The 21,772-nt window shown below is 37.6% G+C and overlaps 1 protein-coding gene across 10 annotated transcripts in view; it reads left to right on the top strand.

The window, feature by feature from the left end:
* KMT2C (lysine methyltransferase 2C) overlaps positions 1 to 21,772 on the top strand; it is a 305,698-nt gene that overhangs the window by 205,440 nt on the left and 78,486 nt on the right. For all 10 annotated transcript variants that reach the window (XM_030933367.1, XM_030933361.1, XM_030933358.1 and 7 more), the window contains 5 exons: positions 4,989 to 5,170; positions 5,426 to 5,590; positions 6,928 to 7,037; positions 7,541 to 7,606; positions 8,882 to 9,094. In XM_030933367.1, coding sequence (XP_030789227.1) covers positions 4,989 to 5,170; positions 5,426 to 5,590; positions 6,928 to 7,037; positions 7,541 to 7,606; positions 8,882 to 9,094 — 736 coding nt within the window. The remainder of the gene's footprint in view (positions 1 to 4,988; positions 5,171 to 5,425; positions 5,591 to 6,927; positions 7,038 to 7,540; positions 7,607 to 8,881; positions 9,095 to 21,772) is intronic.

Below are 21,772 nucleotides of genomic sequence, written 5' to 3'. Positions count from 1 at the left end.
TTAACTGATTCATTTTGTCTTGTTGATTTAAAAAGCTGAGAACTGGAGTATTTAGTAAAAAATTATTAGCCCATTCTGTTCTTTCCCACATTCTCTCTCCTCTATGCTCACTCATATACAAAAAGACATTTTCTCCTTACAGCCAAAAGAAACAAAACAAGTGTCATATTTAATGCAATTGGTAATAATCGAGAGTCAGCACTGCTCACTTTCAAGCATTTCAGGATAGAGGCTTTCTGGGGAACCTTTTAAGTGGTATCGTGTGCTTGGTTTTAAATATGGACAGGTCTCAATACTTCAGTGTTGAATCTAAGGTTCTTGGTTTTTCTTTATAAGAACTCAGTCTTAATAAAACTTACATATTTGAATAAAGTGTCATGGCCACTGGAGGCAAGCATGGAGGTATAGCTGTACAGCAGAGGTCTTAATGTACTCCACAAGTAAATCTTTTCTAGTACTGCCATACTATGTAATATAAATACTAACCTCAGTATCAGAGATAGGTCGTGAACTATGAGTGATTTTTATACCTTTCTCCCCTGCCCTTCAAACGTGACTGTATTATGTCATTGTCAGTAAAATGTCAGTGTAGTAAGCAAATCAACATTATCTCCCTCAGAATTCTTTGTTGATAACTACACTAGTATTTCTTTTATAGGGCAATACAGGTTTTTGTGAATTTAGGAATCAAAATGAAAGATAGTAATTAATACTATCCAAAATAGAAGACGAGTACGGTTAATTTATGTAGTCTTTTAAAGTTAGTTGCTCATGGTATTTGACTGAAAAAGACAGTATAGAAAGCCAATTAAAAAAATAGAGTTCTATATGCATAAAATATGTTTCTTTTCTTCTTTGTACTTTGTATAAAAGTTGCTGTTATTAGATTTTGTGTTTTAGAATACTTAGTGTTTTGGACCTAAGGAAATTGAATAAGATCCCTTTCAAGGTAGTAATGTATTTCTTTTAACCCATCCAACAATTACTGAATTCCCATTTTACAGATGAGTTAAATACGACTTACATAAGTTAAGATTGGACAATTAGTTCACTGTCAAACACCTAGTTACTGGTAGAGCTAGAATTTGAATTCCTATTTTTAAAAATTGTGTGTGGTTCCTTTTATACGATGACGCTGTTTTGGACAGTGTAGGATACTGCAGTCTCATTGATTGAGAAATACAGCAGTATCTAGAAATATACTAGGGATATGTGAATTGACTCAGTTTGAATATTTGTTGTAGGAGGCAATTGTTTGTGGATAAGTTTGATACCTTTGAAGGTACTTTTTAAGCTTTCTGGGGCAAGTCTAGAAAGCCTTCACTCTGAGGTGGATGTTTTCAGACTTTATGGTTTTAGAACCTTAACACTCTTTAAAATTCCTGAGGACCCGATAGTTTTTGTTTATGAGGATTTTAACTATGGACTATTCACCATTTTAGGAATTAAAACTAGGAACATTTTATAACACAAGACTACAGAAGCACAACCTGCATAATGTCAATGTAATGATATGATACAACATGTAGCCTCTATAAATACCACTGTATAATTGTGAATGAATTAAAGTCAAAAAAGGCAAATTAAATCCTAGTATTATTTAAACTTGTTTTAACCTTACAGGCCCACTGGGGTTCCCTAGACCACACTTTGGTAGCTGCGGTCCTAGCATTAGTTTAACCCTATACTTAAGACTTGGCCTTTCTGGTCTCTCTACTGAATTCTACCCCCTGTTCACCATTGTCTTTGTACTCTGACTAGTTGGGCTTCACTTGTCTTTGAGCCTTTTGCAAGCTCAGTAACTGCAGCTTACAAATTCCTAGTAGGTGTACTCTCCCCTGGTTGGGGGTCTTTGGCCTTATAGAAGTGCAGCTTGGTGTTCTGCCGAAGATTTCAGGGGAATCCTTTAGATTTCTGGAGCTCTTAGTCCTTATGCTTCTTCATTTTGAGTACTGTGTCCTGCACATTCCACTGCCTCACCTTCCCTAACCTCAGGGAGGCCATGGATTGTTCTCTGATGAGGTTCTCCTTCCCTGGGCAGCGTTCTGGAAAATGTTTCTAGGCAGAGTATCACAGGACTCCCTGAGTGTGTCCTTCCTCTCAGAGACCACTGTCGCCTGTACTATGTGTTGTCCAATATCTGAAAACAATTGTTTCATACATTTTGTCCAATTTTCTAGTATCTTATGGGAGAACAGGCTGGTCCCACCTACTCTATTATAGTTGAAGCATGTATCCGTATTAGATTATAAAACATATCTGTAACAATTTTGGACAGCGTACCATGAATGGAATCCTGGATGACATCTTATTTGAAAAAACTTTTAAAACTAAGCCTAAACTGGTTCAGCAGAAGAAAAAAATGACTTGATAGTACAACCCCAGTACCTAGGTTAAAAGGAAATTTCACAGAGGGAGAAATTGTTCAAGTGTTAAAGTGCTAGCAATCAAGAAACACAAACACTAATATTTCTGTTAGATTTGAGAATAAGAAGGTCTTGACAAGCCTGGCTTAAGCATTTTTGAGTGGATGTGGGAGTAGAGACCAGAGTGTAGTGTGTTGAAGAGTGAATATAAACTGAGAAAGTTGGAGAGTTTGGTTGTAAAGGAGGCCACAGGTATCTGTGAAGAAAACTTAGTAGGAATGAAAATAAATATTTTAAAAATTCTGCCACTAAACACCCCAGATCTGTCTGCCACTTTATCTTCAGATCATCATTGAAGCCGGGGTTAGGCAGACTGGCCCATAGACTAAATCTGGCCCATTTCCTGTGTTTGCAAATAAACTTTTATTGAAATATGACCATGTTCTTTTGTTTACATATATTTGTAGTGGTTTTTGCCTTATACTGGCAGAGTGTTTATAAAGTTGCAACAGATCATATGGCCCTCAAAACTTTCTATTTATTCTCTGGCCCTTTATTGGAAATGTTTGCTGGCTGCTGCTCTAAGCCACCCTGATCTTACTCCTAGGCCATTTCCTTCATTTGGGCAAGTAATATATTAACTTGGTAATCTAAGACAAATTCTTAAAAATCAATAAGCTAATCAAACTAATAAATATACATGTTTAAAAATCAAATGAGATGAAAAGCTTTGTAATGGGCCAGGCGTGTTGCCTCACACCTGTAATCCCAGCACTTTGGGAGGCCGAGGCAGGTGGATCACTTGAGGTCAGGAGTTCGAGCCAGGCTGGCCAACATAGTAAAACTCTTATCTCTACTAAAAATACAAAAATTAGCTGGGTGTGGTGGCTCGTTCCTGTAGTCCCAGCTACTCAGGAGGCTGAGCCAGGAGAATTATTTGAACATGGGAGGCGGAGGTTGCAGTGAGCTGAGATCATACCACTGCACTCCAGCCCAGGCAACAAAGCAAGACTCCATCTCAAAAAAAAAAAAAAAGCCTTGTAATGAACAACCAACCCTTGTATTACTTTACCTCCATGTCTGAGGCAATCACTTTTCATCTGTTCAGGTCTTTTTTCTTGTAGTTAGTGCTGTAGCTCTAAATGATAAACTGGTTACTGCTTCATCAGTGCTAGATTTTTGTCGACTTCCTGCTATGAATAAATCCATTCTGACTTAGGTCTTAAAATACACCTCCTTCCTTCTCCCAATATAGTTGTATTACTGTTTAGTTCAATTAATAAGGTGTTGGTTTTGACTCAGTGAATGTTCACTGCAGATCTAAACAGTGTACTATGAGTTTCTTTTGTCTTTCATGGAGTTTTTAATAACAAGAAAGTAATAGTGACTCTCCATTTGTTCTTTGTTTTTGCCTACTATACAACTATCATATAAGATTATTTTTTAAAGTACCGTTTTTTTCTGGGAAAAGTCCTACCCTCCTCCTGGACATTTCCTTCTCCTGCTCTGAAATATGCCGGTAGCTTCTAGGTGTGTTGTTCTTATCCTTAAACTTTCCTGGCCTGAATGTCTTTTGTTGGATCTGTTGATTTATAGATCCCAAGTCTTCCTTTTCTTTATAATACATCCTCATTCTGTTCCACATATCTCTCAGTAACTTTATTAGAAGGAGAATGAGGGAGCTGAATTTTGAATCTTCCTGTGTCTACAACGTATTCTGTCTTCACACACAGTTGCTTGTGTAGCTAGGTTGAGGATTGTACTTTGAAAAGTGTTTTCCTGTAGAATTGGAAACTTATGCATCTGGAGTTGGGAAGTTTGGTGCCATTCTGATAGGTGTTCCTTTGAATTTAACTCTTTTGTTTTCTTCTCTGTTAGCTTTTAGGCTTTCATGTACCTCATGATCTGAATTTTTATTCTGCACCCTCATTACCTGCTGTGTCGTTATCATGTGGGCACTTGGTTGGTTCTATCTGTACACCCTAGTCCCTTGAGATCTTTAAGAAGTTCCACAATCTTAATATTACATGGTGTGACTTCCTTCAGGAGTTTATTAGGGATTTGGAGATTCCCAAATATTCTACTAACACCCTTGAGAGAGAGGAGAATAAACAGAGGAGTGAATGTGAACTTCGGAATTCCTAGCTTCAGAGTCTAAATAGAAATCCTCTAAGATCATCAAATGTCCCTAAGAACTCATGTTTTACATTTTTTTTTAAATATTTTTTTCTATTGATTTTAAGCATGGAAACGTAGATGGAGATTTTGTTGATGTATTTTCAAATTATGTATCAGTAATAGGGAAACTTACTTGATTTCTTTAAAATGTGGTCACTATATCTATAAATATAGTGGACATTAAATGTACAGCATAAGGTAATTATGTGGACTATAAAAAGGCATTAAAATATATGCCACTTTCTATTATTCTGCTCAGTAGGCTCCTAAAAGTGCATATGAACATGCCCAACCCAGTATTGGGCCTCCGTAGGTGCTCAATAAATGTTAGTTGATTGCCTCTTTTCTGCTTCTAGGTACATAAGCACCATATTAATTTATATGGTATATTTGATTATGTTAGGTTAATGCATAAATCACATGGATTGGTTGTTTCTTTTACAGATCACTAAAGTGGTTCTTAGCAAAGGTTGGAGGTGTCTTGAGTGCACTGTGTGTGAGGCCTGTGGGAAGGCAACTGACCCAGGAAGACTCCTGCTGTGTGATGATTGTGACATAAGTTATCACACCTACTGCCTAGACCCTCCATTGCAGACAGTTCCCAAAGGAGGCTGGAAGTGCAAATGGTACTCTAGGATTTGTTTGTCTTGCTAGTCTTTCGAGTTCAGAACTTTCTCGTGCCACTTTAGTTTTTAAAAATTAGCCACATCTATTTAATTGAATAATACACGTATGCTATGATGGGTATCACTAATCAGAAAAATTTTCACCTACACATTAAATCATTTCCCCCATTATGTTCATATGTAGCTTCCTGAATTACAGTAACTGAATAACTAAGAAAGTAAAATTGAGACTTTTCGGGGGGATTTGGATTTCAGGTGTGTTTGGTGCAGACACTGTGGAGCAACATCTGCAGGTCTAAGATGTGAATGGCAGAACAATTACACACAGTGCGCTCCTTGTGCAAGCTTATCTTCCTGTCCAGTCTGCTATCGAAACTATAGAGAAGAAGATCTTATTCTGCAATGTAGACAATGTGATAGGTATTGTGCTATTTTTTCATCTTTTTAAAGCTTTTCTCTTTGAAATGTAGCAAAAAGAAAATGGAAAATAGCTTTTCCTTGATCGTAAGTTTTAGGTACAGAACTTTTTGCTTTGTAGATTTTTAGTCACCTAGAAACTTACAGAAGCGATTTCCTGTTTTGAATTCTCAACTCCAGACTAAAGTTTTTTTTTTTTGTTTTTTTGTTTTTTTTTTTTTAATTTGGAGACTGAGCCTGGCTCTGTCGCCAGACTGGAGTGCAGTGGCATGATCTCGGCTCACTGCAGCCTCTGCCTCCTGGGTTCAAGCGATTCTCCTGCCTCAGCCTCCCGAGTAGCTGGGACTACAGGCGTGTGCCACCACACCCAGCTAATTTTTGTATTTTTAGTAGAGATGGGGTTTCACCATGTTGGCCAGGATGGTCTCAATCTTTTGACTTTGTGATCCACCCGCCTCGGCCTCCCAAAGTGTTGTGATTACAGGCGTGAGCCACTGCGTCTGGCCAAGACTAAAGATTTTTAATTTAGGCCTTTTTGAGGGTTTAGGAATCCCTTGAAATTAGATGGAGAATTATTGCCTTCATCTATGCCATTTCTTATGGAGGGTTTCTGAATCTTTTAATAAATTATAAAGAATATCTAACACATTCTGTTTTCCTTAAACCACTTTTTCTCAAAGCTCTAAATACTAGATATCTAGATATTAGATACCACCTTCTGCCTGCCCTACGTAATTATGTGGAATTTCAAAATCAAGAATGTTTCCTTGCTTTCATTGGTATATTGTTGTACTCTTTTAGAAGTTAAACAGTGAACATTTATTATTATTAATAGTATTATTTCATCAGTAGTACAGTATTCTTGGGACTCTGCCTACTAATTCTTTGTTCCAATGCAAGACAACTTTTTACTTTATTTCCCAATTACCATTCAACATTGCTTTACATAAGATATGTCTACTTCAAATTAGATGCATTGCATGGAGCACATACATGCTAGCACTGCCATTTGCAGTATTTCTGAATACCTTTCTGTTTGCTCTAACTAGCTTCCTTGCTGTCTTTGAAATATTTAATATATGATGATAAAATAATTGGCTTCCTTATGTAATGTGCTTTGCTTCCTCTCTAATAGTTGTTCTGACTCCTTTTATTTCCTTCTTAGCTCTATGAAAGTTTTCTGTTAATAGGGATAGTTAGGAGACAAGGGCAAGGTAGCAGGAGCATGTGAGGCTTAGGGCTTTTAAGTTTGAAGACTGTCAGTGTTACAGGTTTTAAAAGGTAGCAGTTATCAGTATATTCCATTTTTTAAAACACATGTACAAATATGGTCTTTTTAGATGGATGCATGCAGTTTGTCAAAACTTAAATACTGAGGAAGAAGTGGAAAATGTAGCAGACATTGGTTTTGATTGTAGCATGTGCAGACCCTATATGCCTGCGTCTAATGGTAAGAGAATAATTTAAACTGTGAGTCTGCACTCTTGTACCACTCACTTGCACCTTACTGTCCATAACCAATGAATTAGCTTAGCTCTACTCTATTTTGTCTTTGTGAAACTTACTTTGACAAGTATTTTACGAAAAATATTACTTTTGGTTACACATGACTTATCACAACTTTTAATAAAACAGTTGACATGAAACAGTAAAAAGCATATACTTTAGATGTAAACTATAATTTTGCTTCCAAGGAACATGATCTTGTAGTTATTGACAATATGTCAAAATCCAATATATTGATTCTTTCTTAGCCAGGTTTTCCTCCATGACTTGAGTATTTCCTTCACCACTTCTTGTTTTGTTGTTGCTTTAAAAACCACTTTTAACTTTAGTGTTCAAACATTTATTTTAATAAAATGAGTATAGAAACAAATTTTAATCATATATAAGTATTTAAATACACTTTACTTTTTCTGAAAAGAATTACCTGGATTTTTTTTTTCGTTTCAGTGCCTTCCTCAGACTGCTGTGAATCTTCACTTGTAGCACAAATTGTCACAAAAGTAAAAGAGCTAGGTAAAATTTGAAATGCTTTACTTAATTTAATTAATATACTTTGCTTAATTTTTACATAATTGGCTTACCACTCGTGAAACCTGCTTCAATCGTATAGGTGTTCTATCCAAATTCCCTCATGTTGGTAATCATTTCCACAATGATATATAAAATGTCGTCCAGCTTTACTGGGGCAGTACTCCTATAAATTTCAGCAAGTTGGCAACAAAAATAACAGCTCTTAGAATAACCATTAATGCCATACTTGCTTTGGTTTCATTGATATATTACTGTGCTTAATTATCAGTTAGCAGAAAATGTGGCCTAGTTAGCAAACAGATTTATTTTAGAATTAATTCAATCTCTTAATTTTTAAAATAATAAATAAACTTAGTATGGTGATTAATATGATATTCTTATTAAACAATCATTCTTTTGAATACTTGTATTTAATAGCACCTGATACAAAAACATTTGGATAGTACAGGAATTGTTCTAAGGAACAACAGTTTTGTACATTTAAAATTAAATCTGCAGGATTTGTATTTATTTATTACCTCTCCCTATTAGTAATTATGTTGATACTCTGATTTTTCCAGATGAACTTCTGGAGTATTCTCTCTTCTCTTATGTAAATATATCCCTATCTTTTGATCTTTTCTAGGAAAAAGCTCATAGTGGATTAGCTGAGCATTGCGTTTAGTTGCAGTGCTTCTAACTCTTTTTATTGGGGCATGAAAATAGAAATGCCAGGAAGACTTTTTTTTTTGTTTGGAGTCAGAGTCTCGCCCTGTCGCCCAGGCTGGAGTGCAGTGGCATGATCTCCGCTCACTGCAGCCTCCACCTCCCGGGTTCAAGCGATTCTCCTGCCTCAGCCTCCCACGTAGCTGGGATTACAGGTGCATGCCACTACGCCCAGCTAATGTTTTGTGTTTTTAGAAGAGACAGGGTTTCACTGTGTTATCCCGGATGGTCTCGATCTCCTGACCTCGTGATCCGCCTGCCGCCTCAGCCTCCCAAAGTGCTGGGGATTACAGGTGTGAGCCCCTGCACCCAGCCTAGGAAGACCATTTTTAAAAAATATGCAGCCTTTTTGCCTATAATCCCAGAAAGTTTGACCTATTGTTCCTAGTTTTTATTGGGTATCATGAAGTTAATTATTCATGCATTTCATAGATACGTAATTGCTTTCTAGAACTACAGTCACATTCCCTTGACGTGGGTATTTTGGAACAGTAATCAGTCAAATTTAAAATGAAAGCTTAAATTTGTATTCTTGGGATTTTGTAATTTTAGACCCACCCAAGACTTATACCCAGGATGGTGTGTGTTTGACTGAATCAGGGATGACTCAGTTACAGAGCCTCACAGTTACAGTTCCAAGAAGAAAACGGTCAAAACCAAAATTGAAATTGAAGATTATAAATCAGAATAGCGTGGCCGTCCTTCAGACCCCTCCAGACATCCAATCAGAGCATTCAAGGGATGGTGAAATGGATGATAGTCGAGGTAATACTAATTTATTTTCCATGAAATATGTGTGCAAGAATTAAAGCATATAAAGTAACTTTTGAAATATGTGTATGATTTACCAAAGGGTAAATCACACTAACTTAGATAACCCCTGATGTGACCCTTGCCATTTCCAAATGAGTGATCTTCTTAGACCTTGCCTTTTCAGGTTCTCTTCCTTTCACACATTTTAGAACAGACCTACCTTTCAGAAATCTCAAGGAGCACCGTATCTTTGAAGATCACAGGTGGGGAAATACAGAGGGCTTGACTTTAGTTTGCTAGATAACATAAACCTTCTCAGATACTGTGAGCTTGGATAATACCATGTTTAAGTTAATGTAGAACTTGATGCATACATTCTAGAAATGGAAAAGCTGTCATTTAAGCTTCAGGTATAACTTCATATTCACCAGTGTGCATCATAAACTATTGGTTTATAAACACTTTCTTGATCAATGTAAATGTAACATTTTTCTAGCTGAATTTTTTTTTGTTTTTGGTGGGGAGACAGGGTCTCGCTCTGTTGCCCAGGTTGGAGTGCAGTGGCACGATCTTGGCTCACTACAACATCTGCCTCCTGGGCTCAAGCGTCCCTCCTACCTCAGCCTCCTGAGTAGCTGGGACCATGGATGCGGGCCACCACGCCAGGCTAATTTTTGTATTTTTTTTTTGTAGAGATGGGGTTTTGCTGTGTTGCCCAGACTGGTCTTGAACTCCTGGGCTCGAGCCATCTGGTCTGCTCAGCCTGCTGAATTCTTGAGATAGCAAAATATTTTAATAGTAATTTAAAATCCAATATGAGTTATATCCTAAAGAGAATTACTATAGGTTTGCTCATTTTTGGGGCGGATATTTATTTTCAACCTATTTAGAAATGAAGTGATAATTATTTCTGTTCCATTATATTTTATTTCATAGTTTTTTTTTTTTTTTTTTTTTTTTTAAGGGGCTGTGTCTTGTTATGTTGCCCAGGTTGGTTTCCAACTCCTGGGCTCAAGTGATCCTCCTGCCTCAGCCTCTCAAGTAGCAGGTACTACAGGCATGTGCCACTGCAGCTGCCTTTGAGACAATAGAATTTATTGAATACCTACTGTATGTCAGATGTTGGAAATCATATCAGTGTACAAAGCAGGTAGAATTCTCTGCAGAGAGTTTATATTTTAATGTTAAGTAACCCAACTCTTAAAAAAAAAATCAGTTGATTATAACATGTTTGGCAAGTCCCATGGTAAAAATAAAGTTTGATTAAGAGGAATTGGCTGGCTCGGCACAGTGGCTCACGCCTGTAATCCCAACACTTAGGGAGGCCGAGGTAGGTAGATCACTTGAGGTCAGGAGTTGGAGACCAGACTGGCCAACATAGTGAAACCTCGTCTCTGCTAACAATACAAGAATTAGCTGGGCTCAGTGGCATGCACTTGTAATCCCAGCTAGCTACTCGGGAGGCCAAGGCAGAAGAATTGCTTGAACTTGGGAGGTGGAGGTTATAGTAAGCTGAGATTGCACCACTGCATTCCAGCATGGGTGACAGAGCAAGACTCCATCTCCAAAAAAAAAAAAAGGAATTGGAAGTACAGATGGGTGTTTAGGGTCCATATGAATGGAAGCAGTATTTGAGCACAGATTTTAAAGAGGTGAGTGAGTGAGCCACTTGATTACCTGAGAGAAGAGCATCCCAGACAGTGAGGAAGCCAGTGTAAAGGCTCTGGGTGAGAGTGTGCTGAGTACATTTGAAGAGTGTTGTGGAGACCAACAGAGTGAGCAGAGCGGACAGTCAGAAAGTGAGAAGATTAGAGATGGACAGACAAGAAGGGCAGTTCAGTATATCTCAACACAACCATAAGGTGATGTGTCAGTAGTTTGTGCTTAATAGCAATGGAATGGGAGGCCATTGAATGTTTCTGAAAAGAAGAACACCATGATCTTATTTATATTTTAAGAGGGACACTCTCCTATGATATAAGTAGATCATTAGGTGCAAGAATTATGGCAGGTAGATCAGTGAGGAACAGTGGTCCAGGTGAGAGGTAATTGTGGCTTTGAAAAGGTATGTCTTTTGTGGCCGGGCTTGGTGGCTCATGCCTGTAATCTCAGCACTTTGGGAGGCCAAGGCGGGTGGATCACCTGAGGTCAGGAGATCAAGAACATCCTGGCCAACATGGTGAAACCCTGTCTCTACTAAAAATACAAAAATTAGCTGGGCATGGTGGCACGTGCCTGTAATCCCAGCTACTCGGGAGGCAGAGAATTGCTTGAACCTGGGAGGCAGAGGTTGCAGTGAGCCAAGATTGAGCCACTGCACTCCAGCCTGGCAACAGAGTGAGACTCCATCTCAAAAAAAAAAAAAAAAAGATATGTCTTTTGTATGTTCTTGATAATTTTTGTTTTGTAGTAGTGTGTTTTGGGTCTATGTTGCTGGGAGAAAAGCTTTCTGATGCTTGTATATAACTGATTTCAGATACCATTGAACAGATAATTTGATTTGGGGACTTGTAGTTTGTGAAGAAATAGTCCATAAACTTAGGAGGAATTGATCAGATCAGCATTAACAAGAATTTCCATTTCTGAGGATGTTAAAAAAATGTCTGAAAAAGGTTTCCATAGTCTCTTAAATTAGGGAAGTGCTCCATTTCACAAAATATGAAAGGTTTCTTGATAATAGTACACATTGTTTCCCAAATTATGAGATTATAATATCTTTTAAAAACAACACAAGAGACCTTGGAAGCTTTTCCTTGTGACTACCATTTGTAGACACTGAGAAATGGTAATATGTTTCAATTTCATATTTTCTCATCGACTTGTATCAGGGTAAAAGAAAATCAGTTGAAAAATTACCTTTGCTTTTTTTAACTTTACGTGATAAAATAGCCCATCTGAATTTACTGAATTTGTCCTTATTTTTATTGAATATAAAAAAAGATTGTTTAGTGTGTTGGATGTTAAATGCTAAGACAATTTTAGAATTTAAGGAATTGAATATACAATATTTTCATGACTAGTCCATCATGTTCATTTACATGCCAGGATCTCACATGCTTTGTGGAAGGAAAGGTACATTCCTAGGGATAAAAGAAATGCATGTTACTTGGACAACATTTTTGCTTTCTGCTGTTGGCTAAATAAAAATCCCTTTTAAATATTTAGTATTGCCATACTTCGTTATATTAAAAATGTTTTAGATTATTGTCTTGAAACTGCACATACACACACACCTCTAAAATAAGTTTTATGGTATTTAATATGCCTATACAGGAGAAAAAACAGGAAAAGGATACAATCATCATAAGTTCTTATTATTACATTATGCTGAGATTTCTAATAATGCTGCCGTTTTCTGGGCATTTTGTATTAAACCTAAAATTTGTGACGTTTTAGACTGTTTCACTAATGTGTTTTGATAATGTCTCAGTGCTCTTGGGAAAGCATTATAAAGTAGTGGGCGATGTTGAAACCTACTCTGGATGTTTTTAGGCAAAGTTTTTAACTTCTCTAATGCTAGTGTTTTCATTTATAAAATAGGTGAACTAGGATGAGCCCATAGGATAATTGTGCTGATGAGGTGCAAGGATGCATGCCAGGCACCCGGCACTGGCTCTTCCCACGCGTAGAGTGCTCAGTAACCGTGAGCTGTTAGAATACAAGCGCTAAACCAGTGCTTCGGCAATTGTGTTCTGTGTCCAGCAGAACTCAACAGAATCCTGCGCTTGTCTTTACATGTGAATTCAGTTCCTTTTCAGTTAGTAAGAAATCATGCCTGTGTTTGGGTAATTGAACTTTTAGGATGGGGGAATTGTCTGCCACAATTATTCTCTGAACTTAATGTCTCCATGTCTTTTTCTTTATTTTGGAAGTTGTGGAAAAATTATAATGAAAGAGTATATAAATGTTTTCCTCTGTATTATAGCATATCTGACAGTTTCCTTTATTAAAAAGTACAATACATTAGGGAGAGACTTGATGAACTTAAAGGTTGAAAAGTAGTATTGACTATAAGTGATCTTCAGCTGTGCATTTTTTAATTTGAGGTTGTCAGAATGTAATATTACACATTATATTACACACCTCTGCAGGATCCAAACTGTGATGTTCCTGGAGTATTGGAACAATACCTATGACTTTTTGTTTCCATTGATTTTTAACTCTTCTAATAACTACTTCTTTAAGAAAAGTCATACATCATCACTTTGGTATATCAGAAACAAATTCCTTATGCAATAAAAGCATACTTCTTTCTCGCTCACCTACTGGGATCTCCCTGTTATTGCAAGAAAAGAATCCCAAACCTCAAGAAAATAAAAACACTCTGTCTCAAGAATGGAAACACAGCACATTTCCTCTCAATCGGTGGCCCCAGATAGACCATCACAATGTATGGACGTGTTTGGAGGTGTGGGAATAGGACTGCACCGAGGCTGTAGCAGGCCAGCAGGTGGGGCAGACTGAGTGGAGGGAGGAGACTGGCATTCAGTAACTACTGTAGAGTGGGAAGAGTGAGGTCAACTATCCACCTGGTGAAGGTGGCTGCTTTCTTGAGGTTTGTTACTTTCTGTAAGGTTAATTCCCTCAACTTTTAAAATTTGATTTCTAGACAAATGCATTCAAATGATTCAAATGATTTAAAATTGGAAAAGAATAAAAAGGTAAACAGCGAAGTCTCTCCCTTTCCCCTGCCTTCATGCCCCCAGTTTACATCTCCAGAAACCTAGGAGGTTTCTTCTGTAACCTTCCAGATGTGTTTTATGCATGTACAAGGAAATGTGTATATATATAGTTTTTGTTCCTCTTGTCTTGCTACTTTTTACTGTCATTCATTTTTTTATGGCTCCAAATATTCCTTTATATGGAAATATAAGCAACTTAATTTACCAGTTCTTTCCCCTGTTGATAAACCTTTAGGTTTCTTTCAATCTTTTACTGTGAATAATACAATGAATCACCTGGTATATTTATAATGTTGTATGTAGGTGGGCCTGCAAAGGTGAATTCCTTGCTAAATCCAAAGACATAATGCATTTGAAACTGTTTTTGCAGGTAGGATACGGGGTTTTTTTTTTTTTTCTCATTTATTTTTGTTATACATATCTGAGGTATACAACATGCTTTGTATACATAGTGAAATGATTACTATGGTCAGACAGATGTCTGTATCCTTCATCTTCCATAGTTACTCTGTGTGTGTGTATGCATGTAAAACCTCTTTCAGCAAATTTTCAGTACACAATATTATTAACTGTGGTTCTCATGTTGTGTATTAATTTGATCTCTAGAATTATTCATCTTACCTAACTGCAGATTGGTACCCTCCGACCTACTTCTTCCCATCCCACCCATCCCCCACCCCAGACCCTTGATAACCACCATTCTGTTCTCTATATATTCAGCTTCTCACCCCCCTGCCTCCCATTCTGCTTATTGAGATGATACAGTATTTTTCTGTGTCTAGCTTACTTTACTTAGCATAGCTTCCTCCAGGTTCATCCATGTTGTCACAAATGGCAGTATCTCCTTTCTTAAGGCCAACTATTCCATTGTATAGTTAAGTCCTCATTGTCATCAGTAAGTTCTTAGAAACTGTGGTTAAGAGGTGGAAAAAACCTATGACAAAACTGATTTTTTTTCCCATTGCATTATACCAAAATTAGATTGAAGGAAACAGTGTTACTTGAGAACATGCTGTATGTTCATTTAGCTTAACATTTCAGTTCCCAAGAACCTATTGATGACATTAAGGGAGGACTTATATATGTACATACACACATCACAATTTCTTCGTCCATTCATCTGTCCTTGAATGGATAAGTAAATTGTCCATTAGGACACTTAGTTTGTTTCCTATCTTGGCTATTGTGAGTAATGCTGCCATGAATATGGGAGTGCAGATGTCTCTCTCGGGTGCTGATTTTATTACCTTTGAATATATGCCCAACAGAGGCATTGCTGCATCTTATGGTAGTTATATTTTTTTAAAGGAACCTCTATACTGTTTTCAATAATGGCTATACTAATTTACATTCCTATCAACCGTGTACAAAGGTTTCGTTATCTACACATCTTCACCAACACTTTTGTCTTTGCCTTTTTGATGATAGTCATTCGAAGAGACATGAGATGATATCTATTGTGGTTTTAATTTTCATTTTCCTGATGATTATGGTGTTGAGCATCTTTTCATACACTATTTGACCATTTGTGTGACTTTGGAAAAATGGCTATTCAGGTCCTTTGCCTATTTTAAAATCCAGTTATTTGGGGGGTTTTTTGCTACTGAGTTGTGTGAGTTCCTCATATGTTTTGGATTTTAACCCCTTATCAGATGTGTGGTTTGCCAATATTTTCCTCTAATCTCTGTGCTACCTTTTAACCCTGTTTTTGTTTTTGCTATGCAGAAGCTTATTTGCTTGATGTAGTCCCACTTGCTTATTTTTGCTTTTGCTACCTGAGCTTTTGGTGTGATATCCAAAAAATCATTGTCAAGGAGGATATCAAGGAGTTTTTCTCCTGTATTTCCTTCTAGGAGCTTTATGGTTTCAAGTCTTAGGTATTTAATCCATTTTGAGTTGCTTTTTGTGTATGATGTGTAAGATAGGCATCAGGTCCAGTTTCATTCTTTTGCATATAGATATTTAGTTTTCTTACCACTACTTATTGAAGATACCATCTTTTCCCTGTTGTATCTTATTGGACTTGTCAAAAATTAGCTTGTAATATATACTTGGGTTTATTTCTGGGCTCTGTATTCGGTTCCATTGATCCATGTGTCTGTTTTTATGCCAGTACCATACTGTTTTGATAACTATCACTTTGTAATATAACTTGAAATCAGTGTGATACCTTCTACTTTTTCTTTCTCAAGATTCTTTTGGCTATTCAGGGTCTTTTATGATTTAATACAAATTTTAGAATTGTGTTTTTTATTTTTGTGAAAAATGCCTTTGGAAATTTGCGTTGAAGCTGTAGATCACTTTGGATAGTATGGACATTTTAACAATATTATTGCAGTCTACAAGCATGGGGATATCTTTATATTTATTTGTGTCTTCAGGTTTTTTCCTTTTTTTGAGATAGAGTCACGCTCTGTTGCCCAGGCAGGAGTGCAGTGGCGCGATCTCAGCTCACTGCAACCTCCACCTCCTCCTGGGCTCAAGGAGTTCTGCTGCCTCAGCCCCCGCAAGTAGCTGGGATTACAGGTGCCTGCCACCACACCTGGCCAATTTTTATATTTTCAGTAGAGACAGGGTTTTGCCATGTGGCCAGGCTGCTCTTGAACTCCTGATCTCAGGTGATCTACTCGCCTTGGCTTCCCAAAGTGCTGGGATTACAGGCATGAGCCACCACGCCCGGCTCTGTGTCTTCAGTTTCTTTTGTCAATATTTTATAATGTTTAGTATATAAACCTTTTACTTCCTTCATTAAATTTGTTCCTAAGTGTTTTATTCTTTTTGATGTTATTTTAAGTGGAAATGTTTTCTTGATTTTTTTTTTCAGATCATTATTGGTATAAAGAAATGCATGTGATTTTTGTATATTGATTTTGTATCCTGCTACTTGACTGAATTCATTTATTTTAGTAATTGTGGAATTTTTAGGGGTTTCTACATACAGGATCATGTCATCTGCACACAGAGATAATTTTGCCCCCTTTTTTCTGCTTGGATGCTTTTTATTTCCTTTCCTTACGTGAGTGCTCTGGCTAGGACTATGTTGAATGTAAGTGTTAAGATTAGGTATCCTTGCCTTGTCCCAGATATTGAAGAAAAGCTTTCATTCTTTCCCTGTTAGAGGTTTGTTTTTGAATAGGCAATAGCTATAAGAAATACAAAGGTCTTAAAAAGAGTGAACAATGTTAAGTTAGTCTACCTTTCTCGGCTATCCCTTCCTTGGAAAGAACCAGTGGTTTTCTTATAACTTTCCAGAAATTAGTCATCTAGATATAAGTATGCATATATGGAAGAATGTCTCATGTTTGGGTGATATGGTCTTTTCCTTTTTTTCCTTTTTTTTTTTTTTGAGACAGAGTCTCGCTCTGTCGCCCAGACTGGAGTGCAGTGGTGCAGTCTTGGCTCACTGCAACTTGTACCTCCCGGGTTCATGCCATTCTCCTCTCTCAGCCTCCGGAGTAGCTGGGACTACAGGCGCCCACCACTACACCCGGCTGTTTTTGTATTTTTAGTAGAGACGCATTTTCACCATGTTAGCCAGGGTGGTCTCAATCTTCTGACCTCATGACCCACCCGCCTTAGCCTCCCAAAGTGCTGTGCTGAAATTACAGGCATGAGCCACCGCGCCTGGCCGATATGGTCTTTTTCTTTATTGCGGCCTGTGGGAATTAGAAGGCCCTTGTGAAGATGTTGGTTAGAAGAGACTTTAGCCTTCAGTGATACCACTTGTGTTAGGGCACTGTATGTGCTACTTTATGCCATTTGTCTCAACATGTATGCTTACTGGTGTCACTATGAACCTCATCAATAAAAGTGCTCTCTTGGGTTTTACTGTCCTCGTGTGCATTGTTTCAGTTGAAAGGTGGTCTTTGTATTAGATCCAGTGCTATCCTTGGCCACAAACCATTACATATGATTAATTTAGGGATTTCTTCTTCATCTTGGAGATCATCTTGTGTTCTCTCCTGTGTTACATGTGTTTTCTGCAGTTTCATTAATTTCTCTTATTTCTTCCGTCAATTTGGGTGGAACGTATCTTCCATAGCTCCCTGACAGAGAATGTGTGGAAGGTAAGTTTTGGGCATTATATACTTCTGAAAATGTCTTTATTTTACCTTCCTACCTGACTGATCTTTTCCAGGTTGGAAATGCATTTTCATTTATCATTTTTAGTCCATTGATCCACTGCCTTTTAGTTTCTAGTATATGAAGAACTCGGTTCTTGCTATGTGACCTGTGTTTTCTTAGAAGCTCTTAGGAAATTCTTTGTCCTCGGTGTTCTAAAATTTCATGAGGATAACGTCTGTTTTTGTCTATTTTGGATTTTTAAAATCTGTTTTGTTAGGCACTGAGTGGTCTCTTTCAGTCTGCCATCTTACATCCTTCAGTGGCAGGAGATGTTCTTGAACTATATTATTGACAACAGTTCCCTCTCTTTTTCTAGAATTCTGCTCTTCAGATGTGAAACGTACTCAGTTTTTCTCTGCTTCTTTCCAATTCATGTCCTTATTTTATCTTCCTCTACTGAGTTTTGTTTTTATTTCTGTTATTTCAATTATTTCATGAGCTTTCTTTCTTCCCTTTGAATGTTTCTTTTGTAGCATCCTATTCTTGCCTCATGGCTAATCTTATCCCTCAGAGGATTTTAATCTTTTTAAAAATTTTTTTCTTCCTACTTAGTCTATTAATTCCAAATTGTCTTTTATGTTTTCAGGTCTCTGTCAGGGATGTTGCAGATCTTCAGGCTTCCATGGCCCACATTAAAAGGATTGTCTTGGGCCACACGTAAAATACACTGACGATAGCTGATGAGCTTTTTTTAAAAAAGCAAACAAAAAAAAACCCAGAACTCATAAAAAGTCTCATAATGTTGTATGAAAGCTTATGAACTTGTAGTGGGCTACATTTTAAGCATCTTGGGCTGCAGGTTGGACAAGCTTGTTATAGACCATCATCAGATAATCTTTATTGTACCTGCACGATTAAAAGTGAATAACTAGGCGGGGCGCGGTGGCTCAAGCCTGTAATCCCAGCACTTTGGGAGGCCGAGACGGGCGGATCACGAGGTCAGGAGATCGAGACCATCCTGGCTAACACGGTGAAACCCCGTCTCTACTAAAAAATACAAAAAACTAGCTGGGCGAGGTGGCGGGTGCCTGTAGTCCCAGCTACTCGGGAGGCTGAGGCAGGAGAATGGCATAAACCCAGGAGGTGGAGCTTGCAGTGAGCTGAGATCCGGCCACTGCACTCCAGCCTGGGTGACAGAGCGAGACTCCGCCTCAAAAAAAAAAAAAAAAAGTGAATAACTAAAGATGGAGACTGGATAGATACTATTTTTATTTTTTAAAAAAGGAATTAAGTAGTTGATTGGAAAGCTTTGAGTATGTGGTGGTGCTTGTCAATTTGTAAGTTTAGTGGGGTGATTTGTGCTGACCATTTGGGGAACCCTCTGATTTCAGTATCTTTAGATGTTCTTGAACTGATCAGGTTCCCCACAACAGTCTTTTCAAACCTCATACTTGGAGGCTAGAGATCTGGCTGCTAACTTTCTGAGAATTTAGTGGGGAAATGTGGGGTACGGCAGCGGGAGCAGGATGGGGTTGTCCACATTTAGTATGCCCACATTTAGTATAGTTTCTTTATCCGATTTTCAGTCTTTATCCCATTGTTCCGTTTAAGGTCACCCAGGAATCCTGCATCCCATGAATGAGAGTAGCAGCTTCTCAGTGTGTAAACCTAGGAAGCAGGTGTAGGGAGTATGACTTGTGTAGGTAATTAAATAAAGCTTTTGTTGCTTCGGTTTTCTCCCACTTATTTCCAAAGGTAGCCAGTTTTCCTAGTTTCTCAGCCTTCTGAGGATTGTTATAAACTGCATTCTTTTTTTCAGTTCTTTCTCCTCTCAACTGAGAATTTAACTTTGTTAAGTTGTTTTTCTCCTTTCCTATTGTCTGTCCTTTTTTTTTTTTTTTTTTTTTTTTAAAAGGAGATTGAGTCTTTTTCTGTTGCCCAGGCTGGAATGCAGTGCTGTGATCATAATTCACTGTAGCCTCAGCCTCCTGGCTCATGCAATTCTTTTCTCCCACCTCAGCCTCCCAAATAGCTGGGATTGCAGGCATGCCACCATGCCCCAGCTTGATTTTATCTTTTAAAAATAGATTATTTCAGTGTGTTTTTAGTAGAGTTTCAGGAGAATGAAATTTTAATATATGAATTTAGCCTACCACCTTCACCCAAAATTCCCTGTCATTAACTTTTAGGTGGGTTTATTTGAAAGTAAACAGTTGGTATTGTCATCTTTGGTGCTTGCTGTGTTTCAGTAATTTTCTTTTTTCTTTTCTCTTTTCTTTTCTTTTCGTTCATTCTTTTGTTCTTTCCTTCTTTCTGAAACGGAATTTTGCTCTTGTTGCTCAGGCTGGAGTGCAATGGCATAATCTCAGCTCACTGAAACCTCCACCTCCCGGGTTCAAGCAATTCTCCTGCCTCAGTCCTGAGTAGCTGGGATTACAGGCGTGTACTACAGCGCCCGGATATTTTGTATTTTTGGTAGAGACTCACCATGTTGGTCAGGCTGGTCTGGAACTCCTGACCTCAAGTGATCCACCTGCCTTGGCCTCCCAAAGTGCTGGGATTATGGGCATGAGCCACCCTGCCTGGCCTATAAACTTTTCTTTTCATGGCTTAGTCATAAGTTCATAGCCATTATCAGATTGTTATGGAATTGGCTTCAAATATAGACCAAATATAATAAAAAACAAAAGACACATACTCTGTTCATGCCATTACAGAAATATGTTATCTCTAATACTGAAAATAATGAAGGAGTTAACAACTTGATTTTAAAATGTATTTGATAAACATGTCTTTTTCGTGTAATACAATGTAAAGCATATATAACTTGGAAAAGTTTGATTACATAGTGTTAAAATAGCATTCTCTAAAATAGCATTCTCTAAGCATTCCATTTACCGCATTCAGTGAAGTATTTGTTGAACATGTATTAGGTATCCTGCTAACAATACACCTGTTACTAAGAAAATCTGTGTACCTGTTCTCATGGAGAATATAGTCCAGTAGGGACACAGATTTTAAAGAACCAATTAAAATGAAGCATGAGATTCATACATAGGAGTGTGTATACTGTTTGACATAACCTTATCTAAATATCAGGAATTCTTCAATACAGTGAAGTTTAGAATAAATCCTGAAAGATAAATTAGGTAGAAGGCAGTAATTGGGGAAGATAGTGGAAAAAAGAGCTTGATACAATCAAAGAACTGAATATAGTTCACTGGTGGGAGTGAGATGAAGCTGGAAAGTTTACAAAAGGCTGTTGTAATGGGCCTTGCAATTTGGAGTTTATTTTGAGGGCATTGGGAAGACATGAAAGGATTTTAAGCAGAAAATTGATACATATTTATAGAAAGGTCATTTATGCAGTAATTTAAATAACTGATTGGAGAGAGGTAAACTTTGAGGTGGGGAACTAGATAGCAGCATGTTGTATTAATAATGAGTCATCTGAGGTTGGACTAAGATGGTGATAGAGAGTGATAAAATGCATTTCAGAGGTATTGAGGAGTCTTGGTTGTGGGAGGAAAGAGATTAGGAATGATTACGGTGGTCTTCCAGGCCTTTGTCTTCTCCAGGTTACATTTCCATGCCTTTTAATGATGATAGGTAACATGGGAAAAAGACAGTTTATTTTAAATTAGTAGTTCATTTTGGATATACAGTTTTCAGTAACTAGGTAGTGTTCAATTATAGCTGTGGTTGAAGCTCAGAAGAGAGTTCTGGTCTGGAGACCTGGACCTGAAGACACAATTAAAGAAGTGAATTTGTTAAGTGCAAATGTATTGCACTTAACAGAACTCTTTCTGAGTTCTGTGTTCCCCTTCTCTGATTATTATGTTTTATTTCATGGGAACACTGCACTAAGCAGCACAATTTCTGCAACCATTTGGGGCTTCTGTCTGCTTTCATACTTTCCCTACCAACAGGGATGTGCAATTAA

This window comes from Rhinopithecus roxellana, chromosome 6 (assembly GCF_007565055.1).
Source record: "Rhinopithecus roxellana isolate Shanxi Qingling chromosome 6, ASM756505v1, whole genome shotgun sequence".
In the NCBI taxonomy this organism is placed as follows: domain Eukaryota; kingdom Metazoa; phylum Chordata; class Mammalia; order Primates; family Cercopithecidae; genus Rhinopithecus; species Rhinopithecus roxellana.
This window is presented reverse-complemented; position numbering and strand designations above follow the sequence as displayed.